The sequence below is a fragment of the Fringilla coelebs genome (genome assembly GCF_963513975.1).
Source record: "Fringilla coelebs genome assembly, chromosome: 13".
NCBI classification, from domain to species: Eukaryota; Metazoa; Chordata; class Aves; order Passeriformes; family Fringillidae; genus Fringilla; species Fringilla coelebs.
Window position 1 is genome coordinate 15026867 of NC_140039.1, and position 23726 is coordinate 15050592.

General features: G+C 40.7%; 1 protein-coding gene across 1 annotated transcript in view; it reads left to right on the forward strand.

Annotated features, from left to right (window-relative positions):
- PTPRG (protein tyrosine phosphatase receptor type G) overlaps window positions 1-23726 on the forward strand; it is a 391447-nt gene that overhangs the window by 253779 nt on the left and 113942 nt on the right. The window contains exon 5 of the mRNA XM_084214136.1: window positions 3050-3145. Within this exon, the coding sequence (XP_084070262.1) occupies window positions 3050-3145 (96 nt within the window). The remainder of the gene's footprint in view (window positions 1-3049; window positions 3146-23726) is intronic.

Genomic DNA, 23726 nt, shown 5'->3' on the forward strand with positions numbered 1-23726 from the left:
TGCCTCTTTACAAGGTAAATGCAATTGCACTGCCGTGTTGCACATCAGAGATTAAGGAAGGCCATGTAAGCCTTTCCCAGCCTTGTTAGTTGTAATGGGGCTGGATGTGAAAGCCTTGTAAATCTCATCTATTGTGCCACAGAGGGCAGGATGCTCATGCCCTCCTGGCCCTGTGCCACAGGGAAGGAAGGCTCTGTGGAGCACAGTCAGCAGGGATGTGTGGAGCAGAGTTCTGACTGCACGCAGGTGCTGTCACAAAGGGCATTTCAGGTTTTACTGCAGGATTCTCAGCCTTTAAATTTTGTAATTTTGGAAAATAGAAGCTGTTGTGGAATCACATGGAAAAATGTGCAAAAATGCTGTTTTATGGGGCTGAAATCAGTCAGTGCCATAAGTCAGGTTGGTTGTGTAAGCTTGGGTGACTCTCCATTCTGCGTTTCACAAATAGCATATTATAATACGATCCAAATTTTCTTTAGCTTAAAAGCCTCTTTGTTGCATTCTGTGCTGCTGCTTTTTACATCCCAGGCAGAGACAGTAGAAGTCATTTATATGCAAAGTGCCCCATATATTGTATACACTAATTATATAATAAGGAGTAATAATGAAAATTTTCTAGCATGTTTAGGCCACTTAAGTATGCGGTGAAATTAATTTTACAGTTAACTGTCTTATTCCCACTTTGTACATAAAGAACCTTATCCCACCCATAGAAAATATTAAATTAACTATCTACTGATAAATGCATTCAATATTATGTATATTATGAATAAAAGAACAAAAATACATTGGATACATTTGCATTTTATTGTAAATTGGGGAAAACTGATGAGGCTGTATTATGGAAGAGAACAATATGTGATCATGTAATTAGAAAATTGCCATAATGCTAATGCTCAGCGGTGTCCAGGTGTGGTTTTATGGGCAGCCTGAACCATGAGGCTTTGAGGGTGTAACTTTAGTGTCTTTTTACCATTGTTTTTGCAGGGTGTGTGTGTAAATTGTACAATAGCAATTCCTCAGACATTGTATTCCTAAAATGTTCCTTCCAGCTGTATGAGCACATAAGGAAGCTACTGCATGACAGATGACAATAATTTTTCATACAGGACAGTTCCCCTTGACGTGATGGATGCAGAAGAGAGTAGCCAGGCTCTCTGGAAAAACACCAGGGAGCAGTGGTAAAATGCTCCAATGTGTATGGTAATCAAGGCAGTGTGTGGTTCTTGATTAGGCTGGGAGATTAAACTGCTAAGACGAGGGATCTGAATGAAAAACTCTTTTACCAAAGCCCTTTGCACTGGGATGCAAGAGTGCATTGTAAAAATTAATTTCCTTAAAATGCCGTGAGCAAAATTGATCCAAAATGATTTTGGCATATGCTGAACTCACTCAGTGATGCTTTTCTTCATAAACTCCTGTGAGGAATATATTGTGAAATGTTTTATGCAAGGTATAGATAATTTTAGACTTTATTTTAAAGAGAAGCAAAATGTAGTTTGTGAGTGTTTGGCCTGTGCTGGTTAAACTGAAGTTTAAGCAATTTTTCCTGAAACAGACTGTTTCTAATTTCTACATCAATGAATGGCTGTACCTTGCTCTGCATTTGTTCAATGCACGAGTTGTCAGAATCTGGAGGCACTGCCACCTTTGTGAGATACTGTCAGCATCTGTGTGTGTGCTATGAGTGTGCTGGGAAATAGGAAGGCCAGAGAAGGGGAAGAAAATTGCTTTCAAATTTTATAAAGATAGTGTGAGTGCCAATTTTTTTCATTTCTTTGTGGGCTATTTAGAGTGTGGTCTTCTTCCTGCTGAAAAAAGTACCTCTGTATGCTCTGACCTTCATGTTGGCCTTTCCCTATGTGGTGATGTTTTTTTAACTCTATAATACTGGCAAAGCACCTATCCACTACAGACAGTGTATACAGTCAGACGCCTGGGAATCAGTAAATGTGAGTAGGAATGTATCTGTGCAACATAAAAGGGTATAATCTCTCTTGGCATATACAAAATATGGGGAAAATAGTGCATTTGTGAATTGTAGTAGGATGTGTCGTGCAGCACTGTTTTGGAAAAACCCAAACAAGCAAATGATGGCGGATTGAGATGGACTAACACTAGGGGCTTCTTTTGGAATGGAGGGGTTGAACAACTGCTGGAGAAGCAGCAGTGTGTTCAGACAGCTGGCAGAAGTGGGAGCTCAGCTACTGTGGGAAGTGGAACAAGAACTGTACTAGAAATTAAGAGCACAAACACTCACAGGCCTGGGAAGGCTGCCCTTACTCATGGCATGTGTGTAGTGGAATAGGATTGTTTACCAGCAGAAGGTGTAGAGCAAGCTGTTCTTCATCCTCTTCTATTTGTGTAACTCCAACACTTGCTGGTTTGGGGTGATCATTGTTCTCACCTGCTCTTACTTGGGGTTTGTGTAATTATTAATATTTATTATTCATTTAAAAATTACATCAATATATCTTTTTGTCTCATGCTTTTTGCAGGGTACTAACACTTTGGAAATAAAAGTCATTAAATTTAAGTGAAGTCAGGGAGAAGTGTGACCTTAACTGGTAGACCTGAATATCAGAGGCTCATAAAAATGCATTGCTATGGAGACAGACTTTTATCTTACAAATTACTTTAGGAGTAAAGGAATAACTCTAAACATCGAAATCCTTTTCAAAATTCTCTATGGATTTTGAGATAAATATGTTTAGCACATTTAACAGAGCGGGAGATGAGCCTTCAATGTGCAAAGAAATGAAGAGATGCTGGCAGAAATCACAAAGTTTAACATCTGAACAGAACTGGCCATACTGTTTACCTTTGGATTTGGTGTTAAAATGCATTGCATCAGCTCTGTTCCCTGCTTACTGTCCCAGCAGGGCAGTCATGCTATTAATCAAGATGCTGTTTAAACAATTGTTCAGCAGAATTCCTTTATCTCAGGTTCATAACACTGGGTTTACATACAACGTGTATGCATTACATCATGTGAAAGCTGTATGAATCAACACTAATGGGATTCTGTTGTTGGTTTTAATTTTTGCAGATGCAGATTTACTTCTACAATCCTGATGACTTTGACAGTTTTGGAACAGCAGTTCTAGAAAACAGGGTGGTAGGAGCCATGGCCGTGTTTTTCCAAGTAAGTTAAAACAAAGGCTATATCCATAAACCAAAATGTTCACTGAGTACTATCTAATTCATTGAATTATTTCAAGCTTAATGGATGCATCTGTTTTCTCGTTCCCACCTGTCTAAGTGAAAGATATTTCATATTGTCTATGTGTGATTTAAAATGTAAATAAGTATATTTAAAAACATAATGAAAAATTTTGCCTGGATTGTTCTGACTTTATAGCTACTCTACAGATGCAGACTGGAGAACACATTTATCATGGAACTTCCTTTGCTGCTGAAGCACATTGCTGCAGTCCCTGGAATACTAACAAACCAACACCAACTGGTTTTGTTTAGGGAAAACTTAAAATTCAAATGTAGCTTGAGAGAAAATTAATCAATACGTTTCATCAATCTTATCTGTAGCAGCTTCTTCTAAATTGTCATAGTAGCAAGTTCTTGAACAGACCAGATTTCCAAATGAGTGAATTTATGCATCCACTTGTTTGAAATGCATCCTGAGAGATGCAGGTCTGGGGCTGCTGGGTGAGCTCATTTGTGGTTCCACACACTCCAAATCTGCGGCGTGGGGCAGGGACCGCTGCTGGTGATGGGAGTGTCACCTGTGGCAGTGGCATTCAGCAGTGTGAGCCCCTTGTCCCCTCACATCAGAAGCCTTTCTGACTTGAGGGTGAATTGAAGAGAGGGAGCTGGAGCCACTCCACACCACCAGGCTGTCACAGGCAGAGCAGTAGCTAATGAAGATCTGAAATGTCTTGGGGTCTTGCTTTTCAGAAGAGAGGAAAGGCGGGAGGGAAGAGCAAGGGAAATGCTGATCCTTTGTGAGGTTTCACACTAGTTTTTACTGAGGAAGAAAGTGATCTTGCTGTTATCTTTGTGAAGCCAGATAAAAAGGAATATGCAAGTACTCATATGTAAATACCTCCCTTTTTCTTATGATGTTAGAGTGACAAGCCTGACTCTGCTGCTCAAATTAAGTAAGGTTGTCTTTTTGCATGACACTGATTTTGATCAAATGCTTTGATAAGGAGAAAAGGACAGATCCTTGTATTGCATAAATTGCTGTAACTCTGCTGACATCAGGATAGTGGAAGGAGGCATGTTAAATTCATCACTGTTGGATTCTGAGCAGTTCTGTGGCATTTCATATTAGGGCAAAGTTGGTGGAGCTGTGATAATTTACAGTGGCATGACATGATGATGATTCCTCAGACTTCTTAATCTCAGTGTACCACAGGAAGCTTTGGGCAAGTTGAATTTGGCCATACAAGACAGAAGTTTAGAAGCAGAGCAGCCAAAGGCTGGTTCATACCACAGTGAAGCATCGTGGGTTTGGTGTGTGTGCCATGTCAGAAGGAGCGTGGGTTTGTGCCATGGTGTGCACCACATGTTGTGGCATCATCTCTCTGGAATTTAACTGCTAAATTGCCTTGATGGGCTTCACATCAGCCATGTGAAGCACTGCCCCATGTCACATCACTGTATTCCCTAAATCCTGTTTTTTTACAGAATCTTAAAATTGTGGTGGGACTGTGTTTTTTATTCCCCACCTGCAAAGCCAAGTGCTGCACTTAGTGTAAGTCTCTCTTTGCACAATTCCAAAGGAACCATTAAAATAACTTAAAATAGTGTGTTATGCTGTTAAAAACCCCATCTTTGATTGTCAGAGACCTCAGGCTTTTCAAGACCCCAACTGAGTGTTGCAGTCTCCTCAGGGAAGCAGAAATCTACACTACTCATCATTTCCAGCCCTGCTGGCTGCAGGACATGAGGTTGTAAAATCTGGATGTTGGTGCAGCTGGGCTCCTGTGCTCTGGGAGCTGTGAAATCTGAGGCCATTACTGATGAACACCCTCTGATCTTTTCCAAAGAGTGGGGTCAAGGTAATTCTTTGGCAAAGTGACCCAGGGATGACCTGTTTTGTGGCTGCAGGGAAATTATTTGGGGGTTTTGGCGCATTTTCCTTTTCTTTTGGGTTGAAATGAGAAATCTGTGCTGTGTTGTTAAACTCATGAATGTATCAGGTTTTCCTTCTGGGCAGCTTTGCTCCAAGACAGAGAACAGTTGAAGAAGATTTGTAAAGCCCAGAGGCCCCAGTCTAGAAGGGCACATGCTGAATTCTGCACCTGTGAATAAACTTTAGGGACACCAGTGTGACAGCTGCTGTTTTGGCCATCATGAGGATTTTCCAGAACTAGTCCCATAGGGCTTGAATTGTTGTACATAGGGTTATTAATGGATGATGTGATGATCCTTTTGCAGATCCCTACTGTGTTTGACCCAGGTGCTGTTTTAGCCCCCTCAGCTGCATATCCTGTGCTGGGCTTGTTGATCTCTGACTTGGGAAAACCTTTTTCTTGAGAAATAGTTGGTGTTCCCTGAGCCTTGCCCTCCAGGACTCCATGCAGATAAGCTTGCCATGGCTAGTATTTCAGAAAGCTAATTTAAAGCTGTCTTTTAAAATTGATTCCTAGAGACTTTTGGATGAAATGTCCCTAAGATGTCCATGGTCACATTTTGATTGGCAGCTTATGTTGTTCAAGTACTGCAGCTTTCTATTTTCCAGAGCTCTGGTCCCATCTTGAACTCATTTACCTAGAACACAGCTTTTAAAAATTGTTGTAGAGAGGTCATACTGTTTTTTATAAATGCATTAGAAAACTGTATCATGCATGCTTTTCTATGTAAATATTTTAACATAAATTATTGGATGAATTTGCCATTAAGACTTGGGTTTTTGCTAATGTGGTAATGCTGTGTTGGAATGAATGTGCACAACACTGGCTGAGTTTATAGTCTGGCAGGTGTTTTTTGTTTGACTGATGTTCATAAATGTTCCTTTGAAAATCAGGTTCTCCAGTGAGTGAACATTATACTGAACTATATAATTATTGGTGAAACATTAAATAATTAAGTACCCTCTTTCTTCCTTTTTAAATAATTTAACTTGGACTATATAAGAATTTTCCTTATTGAATTCATTATTTCAGGGGCAATTTCCAGGTAAAGTACATTGGTTCTGAACTTGGATAATTGAAGCACTTGGAATTTTGCTGTAATTAAAGCTGTGCTTTTCTCATTACTTTCATTTTAAGCTCTGTTGATAAATGCTATTTCTGTTTGTGTGCTGCTGGTTAGTTGATCTGACAAAAAAAAATTACAAAACTTAGAAACACTTCTTGCAAATACAAGCTGCTGTAACTGCTCATCTCTGTATCTCATTGTGGATAGACACGGGGAGGGTCTCACACAAAATAGCACTGTGGGGACTCTGTAGCAGGTATTGTCAGTTTGCAAATGAGGTGAGCTGGCCTGAAATCTCTAGCTGGATTTTCTTTGTTGTTAAAGAGAACTCAGTTGTAATTTTAGCAAAAATCAAAATCCCCTGGAGACAAAGGAGAGCATGCCATGACTAATGAGACCGTGCCTTCTGACAGGTTTTTCAGGAGGACACATTATGGCCATTCCTCTCAGTGTTGCAGGGATTTGGTGTTGCTCAGAGGGAAGCTGGTAGTGGTGGGAGATGTTCAAATTGAAAAGCCCATCACCTCCTGCTGCCAGCACCCTCTTGGCTGGCAGGAAAGGCTCCTGGATTTGCAGGAAGGATAGTGATGGACCCAGCTGAGGGATCCTGTTTTGTGGCAATCCTAAATGAGCCTCTGGTTCCACCAGCTGCTGGAACACATGGAGCAGGTCCCAGTCCAGCCAGGCACCTCAGGCTTGATTTAAATGATCCTAACTTGAATAGTTGGTGCTCGTGTTTCATTGCAGCCCACGTAAGATTCAGCTTGGAGTTAATGATGTTCTGGCTCTGGGCCTTGGTTAATTGTCAGGCTGAGCTGGCTTTGAAGCAAACCAGGAGTGCAAGGCAAGGCCCAGGTCTCTCATGGCTCCTGAGTCATCCGTTCATCATGCATGTAATACATATTTATAAGTCACATTTAAAATGAGTAGTTACTTGGATTAAATGCATTCAGACATATTGCACAGCTCTGTTTTAACCATCTAACAATATAATTCATTGCATACTTCACTACTTGCTTTATTAAAGCCAAACTTGAAAGTGTTCAAAACAAACATATTGCTTTTGCATTTGAAATATTCATCTTTTAGTCCTGCAGTAGATTCATTATGGCAGAGAATACTTCATTCCTTGATTACTGCTGTGAAAAGGCACAATACTGATTCCCTAAGCACTCATCAAATATTCGATAGCTCAGAAATTCAGGAGGAGGTGATGGAATTCTTGTTCCTACTGGGAGGGCACATAAATCTATTTTATATTTGCAGAGAAAACCGTCAGTGATTAGTTACTGTGTCTCAGGTACTCAAACAAATCATCTCTAAAGAAATTAAGTAAAAATGAATTTTAAAATAACTTTTAGCAATGCTTTCATCATTAAAATTAGCTCCATAATGATGAGTGATGTTGATACCTCGATCACTCAAGAGCTTCAGCAGTGCAGAGCTAGATTTTTAAACGTAATTAGGTACTTGGCAGCAAATGTGCAACTAGCAGTATTTTTAAAAGTACATGGAATAAAAATCAAGGCTTTACATGTCTTTAGCTGAGTTGCCTTCCGATGCAGACATGTCTTTGTCAGTTTGTTGAAAAAACTACTCTGTAGCCCTTCTAACTTTTAGAGCCATGTGTGGATTATTTGCATATAAATGTCTCCATATTTACTAGTTCCTCATGTATCCAGGGATGTGTTCTTCAGTAAAATGCATGTTTGTGGCCTTGCTGTTTGTGAGATTTTTTTGGTAGTAATTCTTGGTCTGCATCATCAATGGGCTCAATCACTCACATTTCACAGGGGCCTAAATGAGCTGAACACAGAATAAATTGGTGGAAATATTGGAAATATTCAAAGCTATTGAATATTTGGCAAAAATATGCTTTTTAAATGTATGTTTCTCAAATAACATAATTCAGCTTTTAACTTCCCTTGGGAGCCTTTTTGTTCCCTGTTCTTCCCTTTCATTAACTGTTTCATGTGTTTGCCACCATGACAAAACAGATTCAGTGAATAAATTATTTAAATAATGTGACTGTTGAGAAAACCACATCCAGTAGGAGACAGGGTCCCTCCCATGTCCCTATCTCAATTCCTGGAAATTCCCTGATTCTACCTCTCTTTTATTCTAATGCTTTTTGAAAGTCTGAGCAAAACTAATTTGATTTAGACAATGAGAATGGAGAGAGAGGTGTGCACTTCTCTTGGAACATTATATCCACCCACATGAAGCATAATCAGTACTCCAGTGTTTAGGCAATATCTTAAAGGTGATTTGCAAGAGTGAAAATAACACATGGCATCATTAACATGCAGAGCATCATCTAGAGTCATTGAGAGACTTTTCATTTATTTTAATAGACTTCAGATAGATGTAAAGAACTTAAAATTGAATTACGGTATTAATTCTTTTAATGGTTACATTAGAACCCATGGCGTTTTATTAATAGTAGCTCATGAATAATAAAACAGTTGGTATTGATTAGCAGTGTTATTTAGCATCAATGCAGGTGTATTTTTATTAACTTCATACCATGAAGAGAAGTACATCTCCTTATTCAGTAGCTGTATACCGATAACTCTCCATGTAAGTGAAGACAAGCAAAACAATTTGAAATGTATTTTTCTTTATTAAGTCCAGTTTTGCAGCATTTTGAAATGTTGCAGTTGTTTGTTGTTACTGATAAAAGCGATACTAGGGCCTTTAAATGGTTTTAAAATAGTATAGAGGTACAAAGCAGCTACCCTGACACATAAAGACACAGCCAGAGCAGGTGGATATGGCCACTGCAGCACCAGAGCACATTTTTCTGAGAAACACCTTGCACAATAGGTGCCAGGGGGTATAGTGACATAGGAAGCATCTCTGGAGCAGAAAAAGATTCTCCTCATTTTCCAGCAAATAAGTGGAGATAAAATTGCCAAAAGTGATTTTGCATCATGGAGAATTTAAATTCAAAATTTTGAGAGTTTCCTAAGGTCTGTTAGTAGAGTTCAGTATGTCAATGGCACAGGCCGGCCTCCAGAGGTGTTTTTTAGCCAAAATATACAAGTTTGCGTGCCTAATTACAAGTGCTCATGCTGATCAAGTTCCTCTGAAGCCATTTAGATTGGAGGAGGGTTTGGGTAGAAGACAAAATTCATGGAAACTGTTTCTAAAAAAAATCTATTCTACCCTTTCCATTAAAGAAAACAATTTTTTTTTAAACTAAGCTCAAAATTCTGATTTTTTTATTTCAACTTATGTTGAAACTTTCTTAGGGAAATATGAATATTTTTTGAATATTTTATGTAAAATAAGAAAGGGAAAGGAGAACAGATGGGGAATAACTCTGAGTAATATATATATATATATCTCCAATTTTGGTGCTTATTAAATTTCCAGTGATTAACAGACTTTCTTCTGATCCATACCTCTGCCCAGATTACTCATGTTTCAAATGACGTTTAATAGTAAAACTACTGTTTACAACAGATTTTTTTATTTGTTTTTAAATTAAGGTTTTTTTGTAGTAATGTTCTTCATCCTTTATTTTGATACATAAATGGGAAGGCTGACTCCTGAGAGCACTAGGCAAACAATCCCTGATGAAGTCTTGAGTTTAGTAGAGAGGCTTCAAAAGGTTTTTCATTGTGGAGGGTGATGCAGTTCTGAGAAGGGCAGAGCTGTATGCCTTGCTCAAAAAGGAGGGCAGATAAGAGGTAAGGAAGGGGCAGATGATGCAGGCATGAGCCCTGGAACCTTCCTGTGAGCAATTTGGGGAGCACAGGGAGCTGGAAGGGGTCTGTGAGCCCAGCACTGTTCATCACTCAATGCTGCTGGACTCAAGAAACTTTCTTTGTAAGTGAGCTGAATTGCACTGAACTGCAGTGGCCTTTTCACCTGTGGAGGTGTTTGTACCAGATATGCTTCACTTCTCCAAACTTTCAGTGTGTTGGCAGCAGCAGTGAGGCACACCTTTGCTGCTGGGTGACTGTGCAGAGCCTGGGATTCCCTGGGTCACATCCCATGCAGACAGGAGCCGAGTTTCTGTCTGTGTGCCGGGCGCCGTGCGCTCGGGCTCTCGCTCACGCGGCTGCACACTTGTCATGGCTTGTCATGGGAAGGAAGGAGCTCATGTGGCTGAATCTGCGAGTGTGAAGAGCAGAGGTGTTCACACAGCAGCCTGAACATCCTGAGCAAGCCTGCTTGGAGGAATGAGGCACAAATGTGTGAGCGAAAGGGGGGCTGGGTTTGGAGGCACAGACTGACAGGGCGGCTGAAACAGATCGTTCTTGGAAGCAAACACATCGTTCCGCTTCTGCTTGCCTGTGTTCTGCCAAGAGGCATTTGCAGTCTCTAGATCATGATGGCTGCAACCTGCTGTGTTGAAACTTTCTATCCACAGGCTGACTGTGCAGTGTAGAAGGGTAATTTACCTTATGTGCACTTATCTTCTTCAGTGCCCGAGCAATCATCTTCCTTTTCCTTCTCCTCACTCTGTGAACTTGTTCATGGTATTTTCCACTAAGGCAAAAACTCTGATGACCTCCAAAAATGCAAGACTTTCAATTAAAGTATTTTTGTTAGGTTGAGTTTTAAAGGATATGGGCAGTACTGAAAGTGGTGCCATGCAGTTCTTTTTACAGTTCAGAGCAAAACACCAGAATGCACAGAGAGTCTTTGGTTTTTATTTAGTTTTTAATCTCGGGCATACCTACGGAAATGAATTTCCAAAGCATCTAAAAAATCTAATTGAAAGTAAAAATTAGAATTAGATGCTTTTTTTTCTCAAATGCACTGTCAATGCTTAACTGCATAGCCTGAGACCACAATTCACAACTTGTGCTGTCTCTGGCTTGGATGCAGAGCAAGGAGGGGGAAAAACAGTGGGGATGGGTTACCAAGTGATTTCTGCTTTTTGTAGTAAATCACAGTCCTTTAGTCCAATTTATTTAATGGAAAAAATCACAAATGTTAGGAAGGACCTGCAAACTTTCTTGTTGTTTAGAGGACTTGGACTCCAAAGTTCTGCAATGCTGCAAATACAAAAACCGCTCTGCACCTTTTATGGGGTGTGTCCTCAAGGTCTTGAGCTATCAGTCATTAATGAGAGCTGGTTGTATATGTTGCATGGGAATACATCTCTGTGCTCTTCTGGTTTAATGTTCTCTTGAAATTAGGATCACTGTCTTTCAGTTTACAGCATTGTAAATGTTTTTGACCTGCAGGTTTTTTTGCTTTCTGAATGATTCTTAATTGATTAATGTATTGAGATTAATCCCAAGCAGGATGCCATTATTAACTTGCTTCATTAAATTACATACCAACCTGTTAGCATTAATTCTCATAACTGTCCCCTTACATTTTAGTGGTTTTATTTTAATTACTTGCCTTAAGAACTTGATCAGCATGCATTTGTGTATTCTTTTCTTCCCTTTCCTTTCTCTCACCCTTGATGTTCAGAAGTGGAATCAGTTTAGGAATATTTATAGTGTCTAAAGTCAGCTTCTTAAGCACAGTAATTTATTTCTTGTGATTTGAAAATGTCCTTTTAAAGAAAAAAAAAACAAAAACAAAACAAACAATTTTGTAGCCATGCCATAAAAATTTTTACATTTAATGAAAATGTCTTGTGGATTTATCATTACTTGGCTCCTGAAAATGACACTTACATGTGTAATATGTAAAAATTACAGTTGTCAGCCTATAATCTCACCACTTCTGTGGTTCAGGAAGATTGAGACTCAGGAAGTTTACTGATTATATACATTAGACTAAAAAACAAATTATTTCCCTGACTACAGCAGTAGTTTGTGCATTTTGGCCTCTGTTGTGCATTGTTGATGCATCACTTGGTCACTTTGTCAAACATCACAAAGCAAACCTAAAGCTGGGGCAGGATGGAGGGACCCCCAGCCTTGCTGCAGGCTCCATCACTGCTTTAGGGAAGGGACAGCAGCCCCTCTGTGTCTCTGAGCACTGAGAAGCCATCAAATGTGGCTTGTTTGTGACTTTGGGATAGCAATGATTGCTTCATCCCTGTCCTTCTTACATGTCCCAAATCCAGTGCATTTTTATTTGACTTTTCTTTAAGAAAGAAAGAGAGAAGCTGTAAATAAAGAATCTATTTTTTGCTAAGTTTTCAGATAGTTTTGCTAAAATTGATGTTAGTTACAGAGTAACAGGAGATTTAAAGATATACATTCATCTCCTTACCTCTCCTCTCTCCCAAACAAAACAGTTGCCTCTGGGAAGTCCCTTTTTTCTCCCAGTTTTTAGAAATCTAGCCTGGATTCCAGGAAGATAGTTTTTTATGCCCTCCTCATTTTAAAATTTAATTTGCTTTTTTTAACAGGCTCTGTATTCATCTAGCGCTCTGACCCATTTGTCTCTCAGAGGGTTATAATATCAAATGTATTACATGTGGTTTACATTTGTGAGACGTAGATGGAGAAATCTTAACATTTCAGCCAGGAAACTCCAGTTCTCCAATCCATAGTTCCCCAGCTCTGCAGGATTTTAAACAGGATTTGTGTAACCCTTAGAGAAGTTTCACCTCTTTTTGCCCTCGGTGTCTTCCATGAAACTGCAAAATCTCTTCCTATGTCTCTGGTTACCAGTTAGTGTTATGGCACATTTTAAGCAAAGGTGAGCACAGGATCTATTCATAAATGATTGTCTAGTTTCACTTTGTGCCATAAAAGAGAGATTGGTTGTAAAGTCTGAATATATAAAATAGATGGGTAAAATTGGGGCTTCCTTTCCCTTTAGATCTTCTGGCTCAGATGAAAAAGTTATTAAATACAAGCTGTTCTGCCTGAAGAATTATTACTGTAGTTCTCAGCTATAACAGCACCACGTTTCTCCTTGTATTGGCAAGAATAAACAATACAAGCTTCAGACAGAATTTCCTGGGTAGCATACCAAATGTTCTGGAAAACCTTCTCGGACAGCAGCTGATACATTTTTAATACAAATAAAACATAATTCTTTCGTCTCGTTCCAGTTTGATCCCTAAGGTGGAAAAAGTATACAGACTATGCATAATTGATGTATTTGTTTGAAGTGTTTAGCTGGATACTCCATTCACAAAGTCTCTTTTTGTTAATAGGTTGCTGTGAGATGTAAGAATCACTTAGGGCTCTCTTTGTACAAATAAATGGAACGTGTCATTTTTGGTACAGGCACTGAGGTGGTTACCCAGTCACCCTGACTGTGTCTTTGTGCTGCCCACACCATTCAGCCTTAGTCAAATCACAGAGCAGGTCTGGCTGAAATGTCAGTACACTCCCAGATCAGAAGTGATGGGAAAGCATGAAAGCATGCAAGGGAGAGAAGAGGATGGTTGGGAGCTTTCAGGGTCACATGGATTGGTGTCAGCTTGGCACGTCCATGTAAGCACCACCCTGGCTGTTACCAATGAATGTGTGGTTTCTTGTGCAATTCCTAAACATTATACATGATGCAGGGCAAGCATGCAGGAAAATATCCCTCAGTAATTTAATTATCATCTGTCCTAAATGACTATAAATCCAGTGTTAAAGGTTACTGCCAGAGGGTTGAGTTGTTGCTGGGTTTTGTCTGTAGTTTCTGTGCTGCAGGATGACTGTGGGAGAGATGATTATTGAGGGCGTTCTGAGCCCATGGTTCTCATTCCAGAGGTCAGAAAAAACTCAATGAAAGTAAATCATAATCTAGTCTGGTCCCTTCTTGATGTCTTTGTACAGATGTAGACATTTGTATGTGTAACTGATGGTTTAGCTGATAATGCTGATGGCAGATCACCCCCAAAATAATTCTGCAGCTGAGATGGCAGCTTGCCCAGAGCAATCCTGGTACCTGATGTTTTACCTCCTATGAATCTAAATCAGAAATCTTCAGGTTTATAGGGTGGAATTGAGGGTGTGTCAGCCTGGGAACCCTTTTACAGCCTAACTTAATAGTAGCTTTCAGAGGTATCTTCCACATCTGGGATTCACTGAAAAGCACATTAATTTGGCTAAGGTGATGAGTTCCAAATGAGCTCAGTGGTCCTGGTTCAAGTAATTTAAAGCTCCCTTTGTTTTGAAGTTCAGGTGTGCTGCTATCAGTTTCCAGAACAAAACCAGCACAGAAGCTGGGATGTGCTCTTATGCTCTGCTGGAGAGAGGTGAGAGTCGAGAATGCCAATCACCATCTTATTCTATGCAGAAAAATGAAACTTGTTAAATAGAGATTGCTTAAATCTGTTCAGCACCTCTGAACAGTGAGTTTTGGTGGAGCAGGATTTTTCCTATGAGCTTATGGTGTTTGCAACTGCTTCACAGCTCTGAGGAGCCAAGGAAAAGCTGTCTGGCTGACACCATCAGAACAGTATTTAGCTGCTGATTGTAACTGTACCATTTCTGTGCATCAAAAATGCATTGAAATGTGGTCATTATCAAGTCTAAAGAGACTTTCTGCAAGAGGGTATTGGTTTTGCAACATCTCTGCTGTATCAAATGAAGCCTAACTGGAGATTTGGCAAAGTGTTCTTTATCAGTAAAGTAAAATGATGTACCACATTAGAAAGGAGCGTGGTTATTAGAAAGCTCAGTCTTGCTCCTGATGAAATGGATTTTTTTCACCGTAAAATTCATCTTTACATGCTGCAAGAATATTGCTAAAAGAGATTAACTTTGGATCTCAGTGTATTTTATAGTGTGTCTCATGTTATTTTAAGGCTGTAAATATATTAGCTGATCTGTAAGCTTCACTGAAGTTACTGCTTTCTGGGTTTTGGAAGAAATAGGATCATGGTTATGCAGGAACCATGAAGATTGAATTAAATCACCCCTTTTGATATTTATTTTCCCTTGGGATCATGATATCAGATCAATATTTAAAAACAGCTTTATGGGTAAGTGTTGATTAGAAAGCAAAGCTCCATAACCTTAACAGCTAAGCTAGCAATTTTTTGGTGCATTTTATCTGTGGTTTGTACGGCATTATCCATATGTCTGTGTAAAAAGTAAGAAAATACTTTCATTATTTTCTTACTCCTTCCTCCCTCCTGCCTACCTTGCTACCTAGCAAACCTACTTTATCATATCTAGATCCTATAAAAATATCTAACATAATTTGAAATGCTCTTGTGTGAAACATGATTAGACTGCATCAATCACTTTTCAAAGATTTTTTTTTCCTCATCATTTTGTATTCTAAACTGCTAAAACACACTCTTTTATATCCTCCTGCATTTCATGGGAGGCACGAACAGACAGATAGTTCCCCATCTTGGGTGAACCAGTCTTATTAAGTACTCTCCCAAAGTGCATACCAGTCAAATTAAGCTTTAGGTTAACGTTTTGGAATGCTCTCCTCTTGCCAACTCATTACTAGTGATATGGCAAAGCAAACTGTTGCCTTCTGCTATTCCAGATATCTACAGAGATTTATTACGTTTCAGATAATAAGCTTACCTTCCTAATAGCATGCAGCCCACCCTGCCTTATGGCTTGACTTGCCTCTGCTCATAACTTCAGCAGAGAATTAAAGGCCAGAAGTAAAGCTGGCTTTTAAACCTGTCTGGGTAAAGCTGTTTGGGGGTCCCTGTGTAGAGGATGGGAACATCCATCATTTTGGAGTCTGAACTCACTCATTATCTAGACCAGCTCTGCACTACCCCTCAGGCTGATACTGATCCCTCTCTGTGGACAGATGGTGGTGGGAGAGGAGGGTGATGCCCGGGCGGGTGGCACCACCTCAGTGTGCTGCAGGGCCATATGGGCACTCAGGTTTTAGAGAAACTTGGTCTGTGCATGAGTACAGCTGGCTGCTACCACACCTGTCTAATAGAGTTGTTGAAAGACTGTCTAAATTCATGCTGAGCTGTGGAGATTATCTCTGTCAGCTGTTCTTGTGTCAGAAGCAATTTTTTAAAATGCTGCATTTGTGTCCTAAGAGCCCAGCCTATGTCTGCCTTGTAGAAAGTGCCCTCTTCCTTCCTTCATTGCTGCTTGCATTGCATCTGAGACATACAACTGAGACATGTAGTGTCTTAACCCTAAAAATAGGAGATTTTTTTAATGCCTTCATTATCATGCCATATATATTTGCTGCTCCCCTTAAAATTTGAGTGTAAAGAGACCAGCAAGTGCAGGTGCATCCTACCAGTGTGCTGGGGGTACAAACCAGACTCCAGGGAACATGGGATGCTCCAGCGTGAAGCTTTTGGGCTGTGGTGCTTCTCTGGAAAGCCTCTCATCCTCACAGCAGCCAGCAGTGCAGTGCTCCTGCTGTGCTTGTTCCAGCTGGGCTGGAATTCTGTCTGTGTTGGGTCTCAGGCACTTTGGGCACGGCTGGCTGGGCAGCCTGGCAGTGAGGATGTCCCTCGGTGCCAGCCCTCTGTGGATTGCCTTCACAGAGCTTGGCTCTTTAGCTCCCTCCATAACAATCAGGCCTTTGGCAGGGAAAAACCTGGTGCAGGTTGTGGTGTCAGTTGCAGGTGGTGACATCAAGAGACCATGCAGCCTGGCAGATCTTTAGAAGAGTGATAAGAGACTTTTCTTGAGGTTGACACCAAAACTGGGGCTGTGGTAATGCATGAGCCAGGAGCCTGGATGGTCCAGCTGACCTGCCACAGCACTGGGGATCAGATCATAACCACTGTTCATGGGCTGTGGACACCCAGGAGTGACAGTGCTGGGTGTGAGAAGAAAGAAAAAATAATAAGGAAACATAAGGAAACACCTCAAATTAATAGCCAGGTTTCCTGATGAGCAAATTCAGAGCGGAGAAGAGATGGAGGAATCTTCCTGAGAGCATTCCTATGTACATTCACCTGCAGGAAGCATCTTCACTCTTCTGGGTCAGGCTAGACTTGTTCAAAGAGCACCTTTTGTTCTAACCCTGTTTTAAGTTTTGTTTTAAATCCTGTTCACTTGTATTTTACTTCTTCTCTCATAACTTTCCCTGAGATTTTTAGATTTTGGCAATTTTGAAGTTATACCCTGTGTAGGAGGAGGGCTTCCTGACCAGAGACAGAGCTTGAAAATGCCCTCCATAGATAGGTCATGCTCCACAGGAGCACAGGAAAGCTGTAAGAAGCCCATGGAGCAGAGGCATGAAGGCTAGAGAATCCTGAGGAGTTCTGTGGCTTTAAGATTATCACCTACTCGCAGTGATTGAATAGCATTCACTTTGCCACTGCTGAAATGTAGAACATCTTGAAACAAGCACACATGTCATGTTAGTTTTTGTATTTCTTTGTATTTCAAGAGGAAGAAACTGCTGCCACAAACTGAATGTTTGCCAGGCTTTTAATGCACTTGTGTTCTAAGTGCTGTTTTTCTGCACAAAACTTGCCCATTTGTTCTAAACATGAGCCATGATACTTGTTGAAATGTTTTTTTAAGGAACCGAGTGAGTTGTTGGGTCATGCTAACCAAGAGAAAAAGAAACATCTTGACATATAATCCTCACTGTTTTTGTCTAGTGCTACACCAGGTGAAACAGTGGGGTTGAGTTGTTCTTCTGTTGCTGCAGGAACTTGAGCAGTTTAGAAGCAGCTGAGAAAAAAAAAAAATGCAGGCCACATCCTGCCACTCTTAATTCAGTGGCTTGAAGAAGATTGAGATGGACTGCCTCATTTCTTTCACCTGCTTCTTGGAGTTCTGCTGCCGTGACTGCCCAGGGACAGCTCTGTGGCTGGCTCTTGGTGCGCCCACTCTTCATTCCACTGGCTCTGGAGCCCTTGGCAGCCTTGCAGCTGGTACCCTTGGCACCCTGGCTGCTGGCATCCAGGTTTCCCCTGGACAAGCCCACTCACCGTCCTCAGCAGCCAAAGCTACTTCTTTCTCCTGTCTCCATAAAGAACATCTCAGGGGGTGGAAGAGCAGAGGAACTTCCTTGGAGAGGAAAAGGTGGGAGAGCTGTGGAAGGATGCTCAAGGGGGATGTGGAACAGTTTGGGAGGGGAGGATGCTGTGACATTTGAGGAGACAGAAACAGCTCACTGAGTGGAAAGAGACAGTGAGGAGGATGTGGCAGGTGTGTGGTGGAAGAGGGAGGCTACTCAGACATGAAAATGGAGTCAGAAGTGAGGAAACTGAGGATTAGTAGGTGCTTTCTGCCTTAGGTACTATGAGCACTAAACTGTGCAAGTTCATAGCACTTTGCAAAGCTGCACACCTGCAAGAACTCTATGACAGTGAAAATCTGCAAAAATATAAGATGGAAGAACTTGCTGGAAAGAAAGTTACAAATACAAGACTGTATTGTAATTGTCCTTTTATGCTGGAAAGTATTAATGAGCAGCACTGGTTTAACATTGGGTTCCTGGGCCACAAAGATGCCTGAAAGCCCACCCAGCCCACGGCTGCTGCATTAGAAACGGGGGATTTGGTGTAGCAAAAATTCCTGCTGCAGTTTTGGGAGGCCAGTTTACACCAACCTCCTTAGAAGTGAGTTAAAAGGAGCAGCAAACAAACTGTACTGGAATTTGATTTTTCAAAGCATAAAATTAAGGAGGAAAAAAAAATCTTCCCTACAATAATTTGTTTTCACTGGATTTCTAATTTAATTGTGAACTGAGGTGTGGTTGTCATTAGGGAAGTGACTGTGTAACTTAATTGACATTTCTGCATCCTCTGTGTTTGTGACTCATAGATGCTGGCTTGAGTCATCTGTACTGCCTGGCTGGAGGGAGCCCAGGGCTGTGCTGGGAGAGAAAAAGACAGGACTTTTCTTGTAGAATGAATGAAAGATGTTGGGAAGCTGAGACAATTCCTTTTCCTTATTTTAAAGGAGAAATTGATGTGACCTCTCTCACCAAAATCCTTTGTGTTGGCTAGAAAAGAGGAAAAGGCTGGAAATCTCTGCTGCATCCTAGGCAAGCTTAGCTGGAGCAATTAAATTAAACCCCTGCAAAATGCTGGAGTTCCAGATGTCCATCTGAGCTGTTCCTTTTCAGCCTTTGCATTTTGCCCAGGAAATTTTCCTGTTTAGCCAACAGACTTCATTGCTTTATTTTCCTTAAAAAAAAATAAAAAGAGCTGGAGATACTTTTTTCTCACTTGCACAATTTTGTACCAAATTCAAGCCAGGAGAAGAAGAAAATGAGAGCTAACTTCCATTTGTGGTTTCACAGTTTTGAGTTTAGCCTCTCCAAATGTGTGAAGTTGTACATCAAGGAGTGGGTGCTGCAAGATGATCTGGCTGTAGTGCTTGTTATATTTTTTCATTACACCGTTTCATTTTCCTCCCTACTTAGGTCAAAATGGTTATTTTTACCTAAAAACTGTAAATTGAGCAAATTGAGAAAACTCTTAAAAGAGACCCAACTCCTTTCCCCCCCCCCCCCTTTTTTTTTTTTTTTTTAACTCAGAGGATGAGAACAGTTTATACCTGATGGCAGTTTTTATAAAATAGCCTCCATCCTGATAAAATGTTACCCCCTGGTGTGTCATTTTTCCAGCTGAACTGCTGGTAGGATTGAGAGATCTTGCACACTGCTGCTTAAATAAATAGACTACATGCTCTATGAAGAAATCATATTATTTTCTCAAAGGAGAACAAGGAGGCTCAGTGCACTGAAATTGCTTTAAATAAACTTGCAGCTACTGTAGCCCTTTTTTGCGCAGCTGCAGATGGCAAAGTCTATCAATCAAGCTTTCCCAGCTTTGAGGAGCTGCCACTGAAGCTGCCTCTCCTCTGTGTTGCAATTACATTTTTTGTCTTTTAGAGAACTTTGTGTCTGAGATATTCTATTGCTCTAATCAGATTGTGCTTTTGGGCTGAACATATCCTTTGTTTTTCCTCAGATATATGTGTATTAAGATCATTCAGTAATTTGTTAATTGAATGTGCTATTCACTTGCAGTAAATTAGCTGCATTTGTGCAAGAATGCTTTGGGGAAATTAATTCATTTAGCAATGGAATAAGTCAAAGTTTGGGCAAAAGAGTGCCTTAAAAAAAGAAAGGAAAATACATTGTCTGTTGTTTCTTACCATGCTGCAGGTTGCAAATCTTGTGATAGTGAATGGAGGAAATGCTGTGGAGAGGGAGCTGCTGAGTTTTCCTCAGCCTGGTGCTCCAATCAGCCGCTGCCAGCAGGTTACAATGAACGATCAATGTTCCTCTCTGCTAACAAAGGAACTCACTGTGCACAAACACAGAGCACTCTGAGCTGAGTTATTAAGCAGACTTAACTCTTCCTCCAAGTTTCATGGTCTTGCTTTTTTTTTTTTTTGAGACAGTCTCTTGTGTCAGGACGTTGCACCAACACACATATTCTGTTCAGTGTCCTTCCGTGTGGTAGCCAGTGCTTTGCTCTTTTTGTGACACTGGTATTTCAGCCAACCTGTGGTGTCAAAGCAAGCATCCCTACTGGACATAATGAAAGGGGAAGTTGCTGATCTATAACCTACATTGTCCCATCCTAGTCCCAGAATGTCTGCAACTCAGGTGCAGAGGCAGCAGGTACAAAGTGATGCAGGGGCTGAGTTAAAGGCTGTGGGGAGCAGTGGTTGCAAACAGCTTCATTGCACTCAACCAAAGAAGAGGGACAGCCAGAACACCTGACCCCAAAGTAAGTTCAATAGCTTTTAAAACCATTGTGGACTTCAAAAAAGTAAAGGCAAAAGTGGAGCTTCCTCTTTGGCACTGCTAGTTAATATACCCTGGTAGGAGATATCCTCCCGTGCTGTAGTGAAATATGAAGTTCATACATCACTAGCAAGCTTTCAGTCAGAATGATGTATTATTCAAAGTGGAATTAGCTAGAAGGATCAATGCACACCCATTACTCTCTTTAAAATAATCATTGGAAGACTCATTAACTTTTTCTTCTCTTCTCTTGAAACAACATAGTGAATGAGACATTTAGGAGCACCCCCTCCTCCAGCATATGCACCTCTATGACTTCAGTATATTTTCATTCATAGCAGAATTATTAATACCTGAAGGCCAAACCCCAAATTTAACTCAACAGAGTTTGCCTTTACATCTCTAAACCTGAAACCAGTTGCCATAGGCAAAGACAAAATCAGTGCTAATGCACATTTTTTAAAAAATCAAAGGTCGTGGTAGTATCTGTGTGAAATAGTGCCTGTGCCACCTTAAGGTTCAGTGTCATATCTTGCCTGGGTGCCTGTTATTCTCTCTGATTTTACACATGAGTAGAAAATTGAAGTATTAAGGGGGCTGTTTCCATTTCTTGTTTTCCCTTACAGATATATTCTGCAGGATACTTACTTTGGCCAGTCCATTCATTACACAGCAAATGCCTTCTGCCTCCCTGCTCACCTCTGTCAGGCTGCAGGCTTTTGGCCAGATTTGTCCTTTTGCATCAGCTCATATGGGAGATGTGCAATTATAGCTTATATGGGGGAGATGGAAGAAAATATCATCTGTGGAGGAGCAGGAATATATCATTCTTGGATCATTTGGTGCTTGTGAAGGTGAAAAACTTAGAGCACCAAATCTAGCTTATCATTATGTTGGGAGCTCTGTAGGCATTTTCTTGGCTTCATAGATAGCTCAGTGTGCTATTGTGTCAACCAGTATCCCTTCTCACCCATCAGCTCTCCTGGAAAGCTCCAGATAAATATTTCCTGCTTTATTTCAAAGCAAAGCACATGTAAACTTTTCATATCTGTTCATCTGCATTCCAGATCCGGCTGAAATCTTTCACTTCCTTTTATTCAGTAATGTTTAAGAAACTAGATATTTATCCACAATCAGATTTTGCAATGTGGACTTCAAAAGGGAGAGAAGCAAGAGGTGGGACAATGGAGTTAGTGCAGAGCAGGAGGGTGTGGACCACAGAGCCAGGATCCTTTCCAAGTGCTGCAGACTGATGCAGGTTGAAGCATCGTTGTTCAGAAGGATTAGGAGTAGGGCTGCCCAAGCTGATAGCTGGCCCTGAAATTATTTGGCTCCGAAGACATGGATTTGAAGAGTTTCAAAAGCAATATCCCTAGTGCTTTCCCTTTAGTAAGAAAAGAATGTTTCTTTTGATGGTGATTATCTTGGACTCTTTAAATCCTGTTGCTGTGATGTTAAAATGTGTATTGTGTGGCACAGTGTTAACAATAATGGGATTCTTCTAATTTCTGTTCTAACCAACTGAAAATCAGGTCCTTTCCCACAGAGATTGGGGACTGGCACCTGTCCAACATCGCTGAGCTGATAGAAGAATAAATTGTTTAACCATGTTGATTGTCCTGAAACCCTACAGGACAATTTAATCTCTGCAACCTAGTTAATTCGTAACAGTTTTCTTTTTCTTCTTAGTTGTTTGTACAGAGCGCTTGGAGCTGAGGTTTTTTGCTGGTGAGTTGTATATCTTCACTGCAGGCTGTATGGGAGCTGAAGGCACACAGTTGGGGGAATATTACCCCTGACTTTCAGTGTTGTAATTGAAAGTAGAGTTTGACACATTGGCATCTTTCTGTGTCAGCCATTGTCACTGGCTTCAGCTGCCACGGTTAAGTATGTAGTCATTCATCCTTGGCAGACAGCATCCTTTGCAGCATGAGAGGATGGTCTCTGGATGTTAATGCTCAGCACTCTGGGAGCAGCTGGCTATATCGAATTCAAGGCATGCAGATTTTCTTGGCCATTTTACTTAGCAGATGGGTAAGGCTTGATAGATGGAAGATTTAGTTTCCAAGTCAAGGGCCAAATGTTGCAGTGGGAGAGAAAAGTAAATTATATCACTATTCAGAGGGGAAAGGCTCAGGTACTGTATCACAAAATTGTTGCCATTCATTTTCCTCTGCCTTGCACAAAATGCATGTCATTTCACCTTTCAATATAGCCGACTGTGGCATTCTCCTTCACTTTGAGATGCTTTGCAATACTGTCTGTGAGCCCATTTAATGAGCTTGAAAGCAGTTGCTGCAAATTTATGACAGTTTAATGTCTAAATGCCAGATATTTTTAAGGTGGAAATGAAAGAGAAATTTGTATTTTGTATCAACCCAAATAGGTGAGTTTTCTCCAGTTCTTTTTTCCCCACACCCTTTTCTTCCAAAATATTTTTAAAGGAAAGTGTATTCCTTACCCCTGATCTGTTCCAATGGTTAATATTCACCTACTTCTCACAAGGTAGCTGGTACCAGTGATCATTAGAGAGCTTTGTGGTGCTCCCTCCAGACCTCCTTGGCTGGTGGGAGGTTAATCTGGGTTTCAGAGAGGCTGCCTGGAGCTTTGGGCAATGGGGGTGTCTGGTCTTTTGGACAGAGGTCTTAAGAGTCAAGGTCTGATGTTTCTATGTGGCCTCTCTAACTGCCACAGTGTGTATTTGGGGGTTTCCCTGTTTTTATTTGTTGGTGTTTCTAAAAGGAGCATGGTGAGATCAGTATGTTTGCCTGAGATCTTTTTTGCAGCTTCATGGAACGGTTTCCAGCAGAAAGACAGGTCATGGATTACTTACATGACTTTAGCATATGGCTTTAATTATACAGCATGTGGCATAAATTTTAACACTTTACAAGTCTGCTGAGTTTTGATAAATCAGGGTGTCCAGGAGGTTCTAATCTGGTTATTATTTTGTCCTATAAAATAATCAGATGAACAGAGAGCTTTGGCTGCTCTACAGTGAGTGATAGAAAATGAGAACA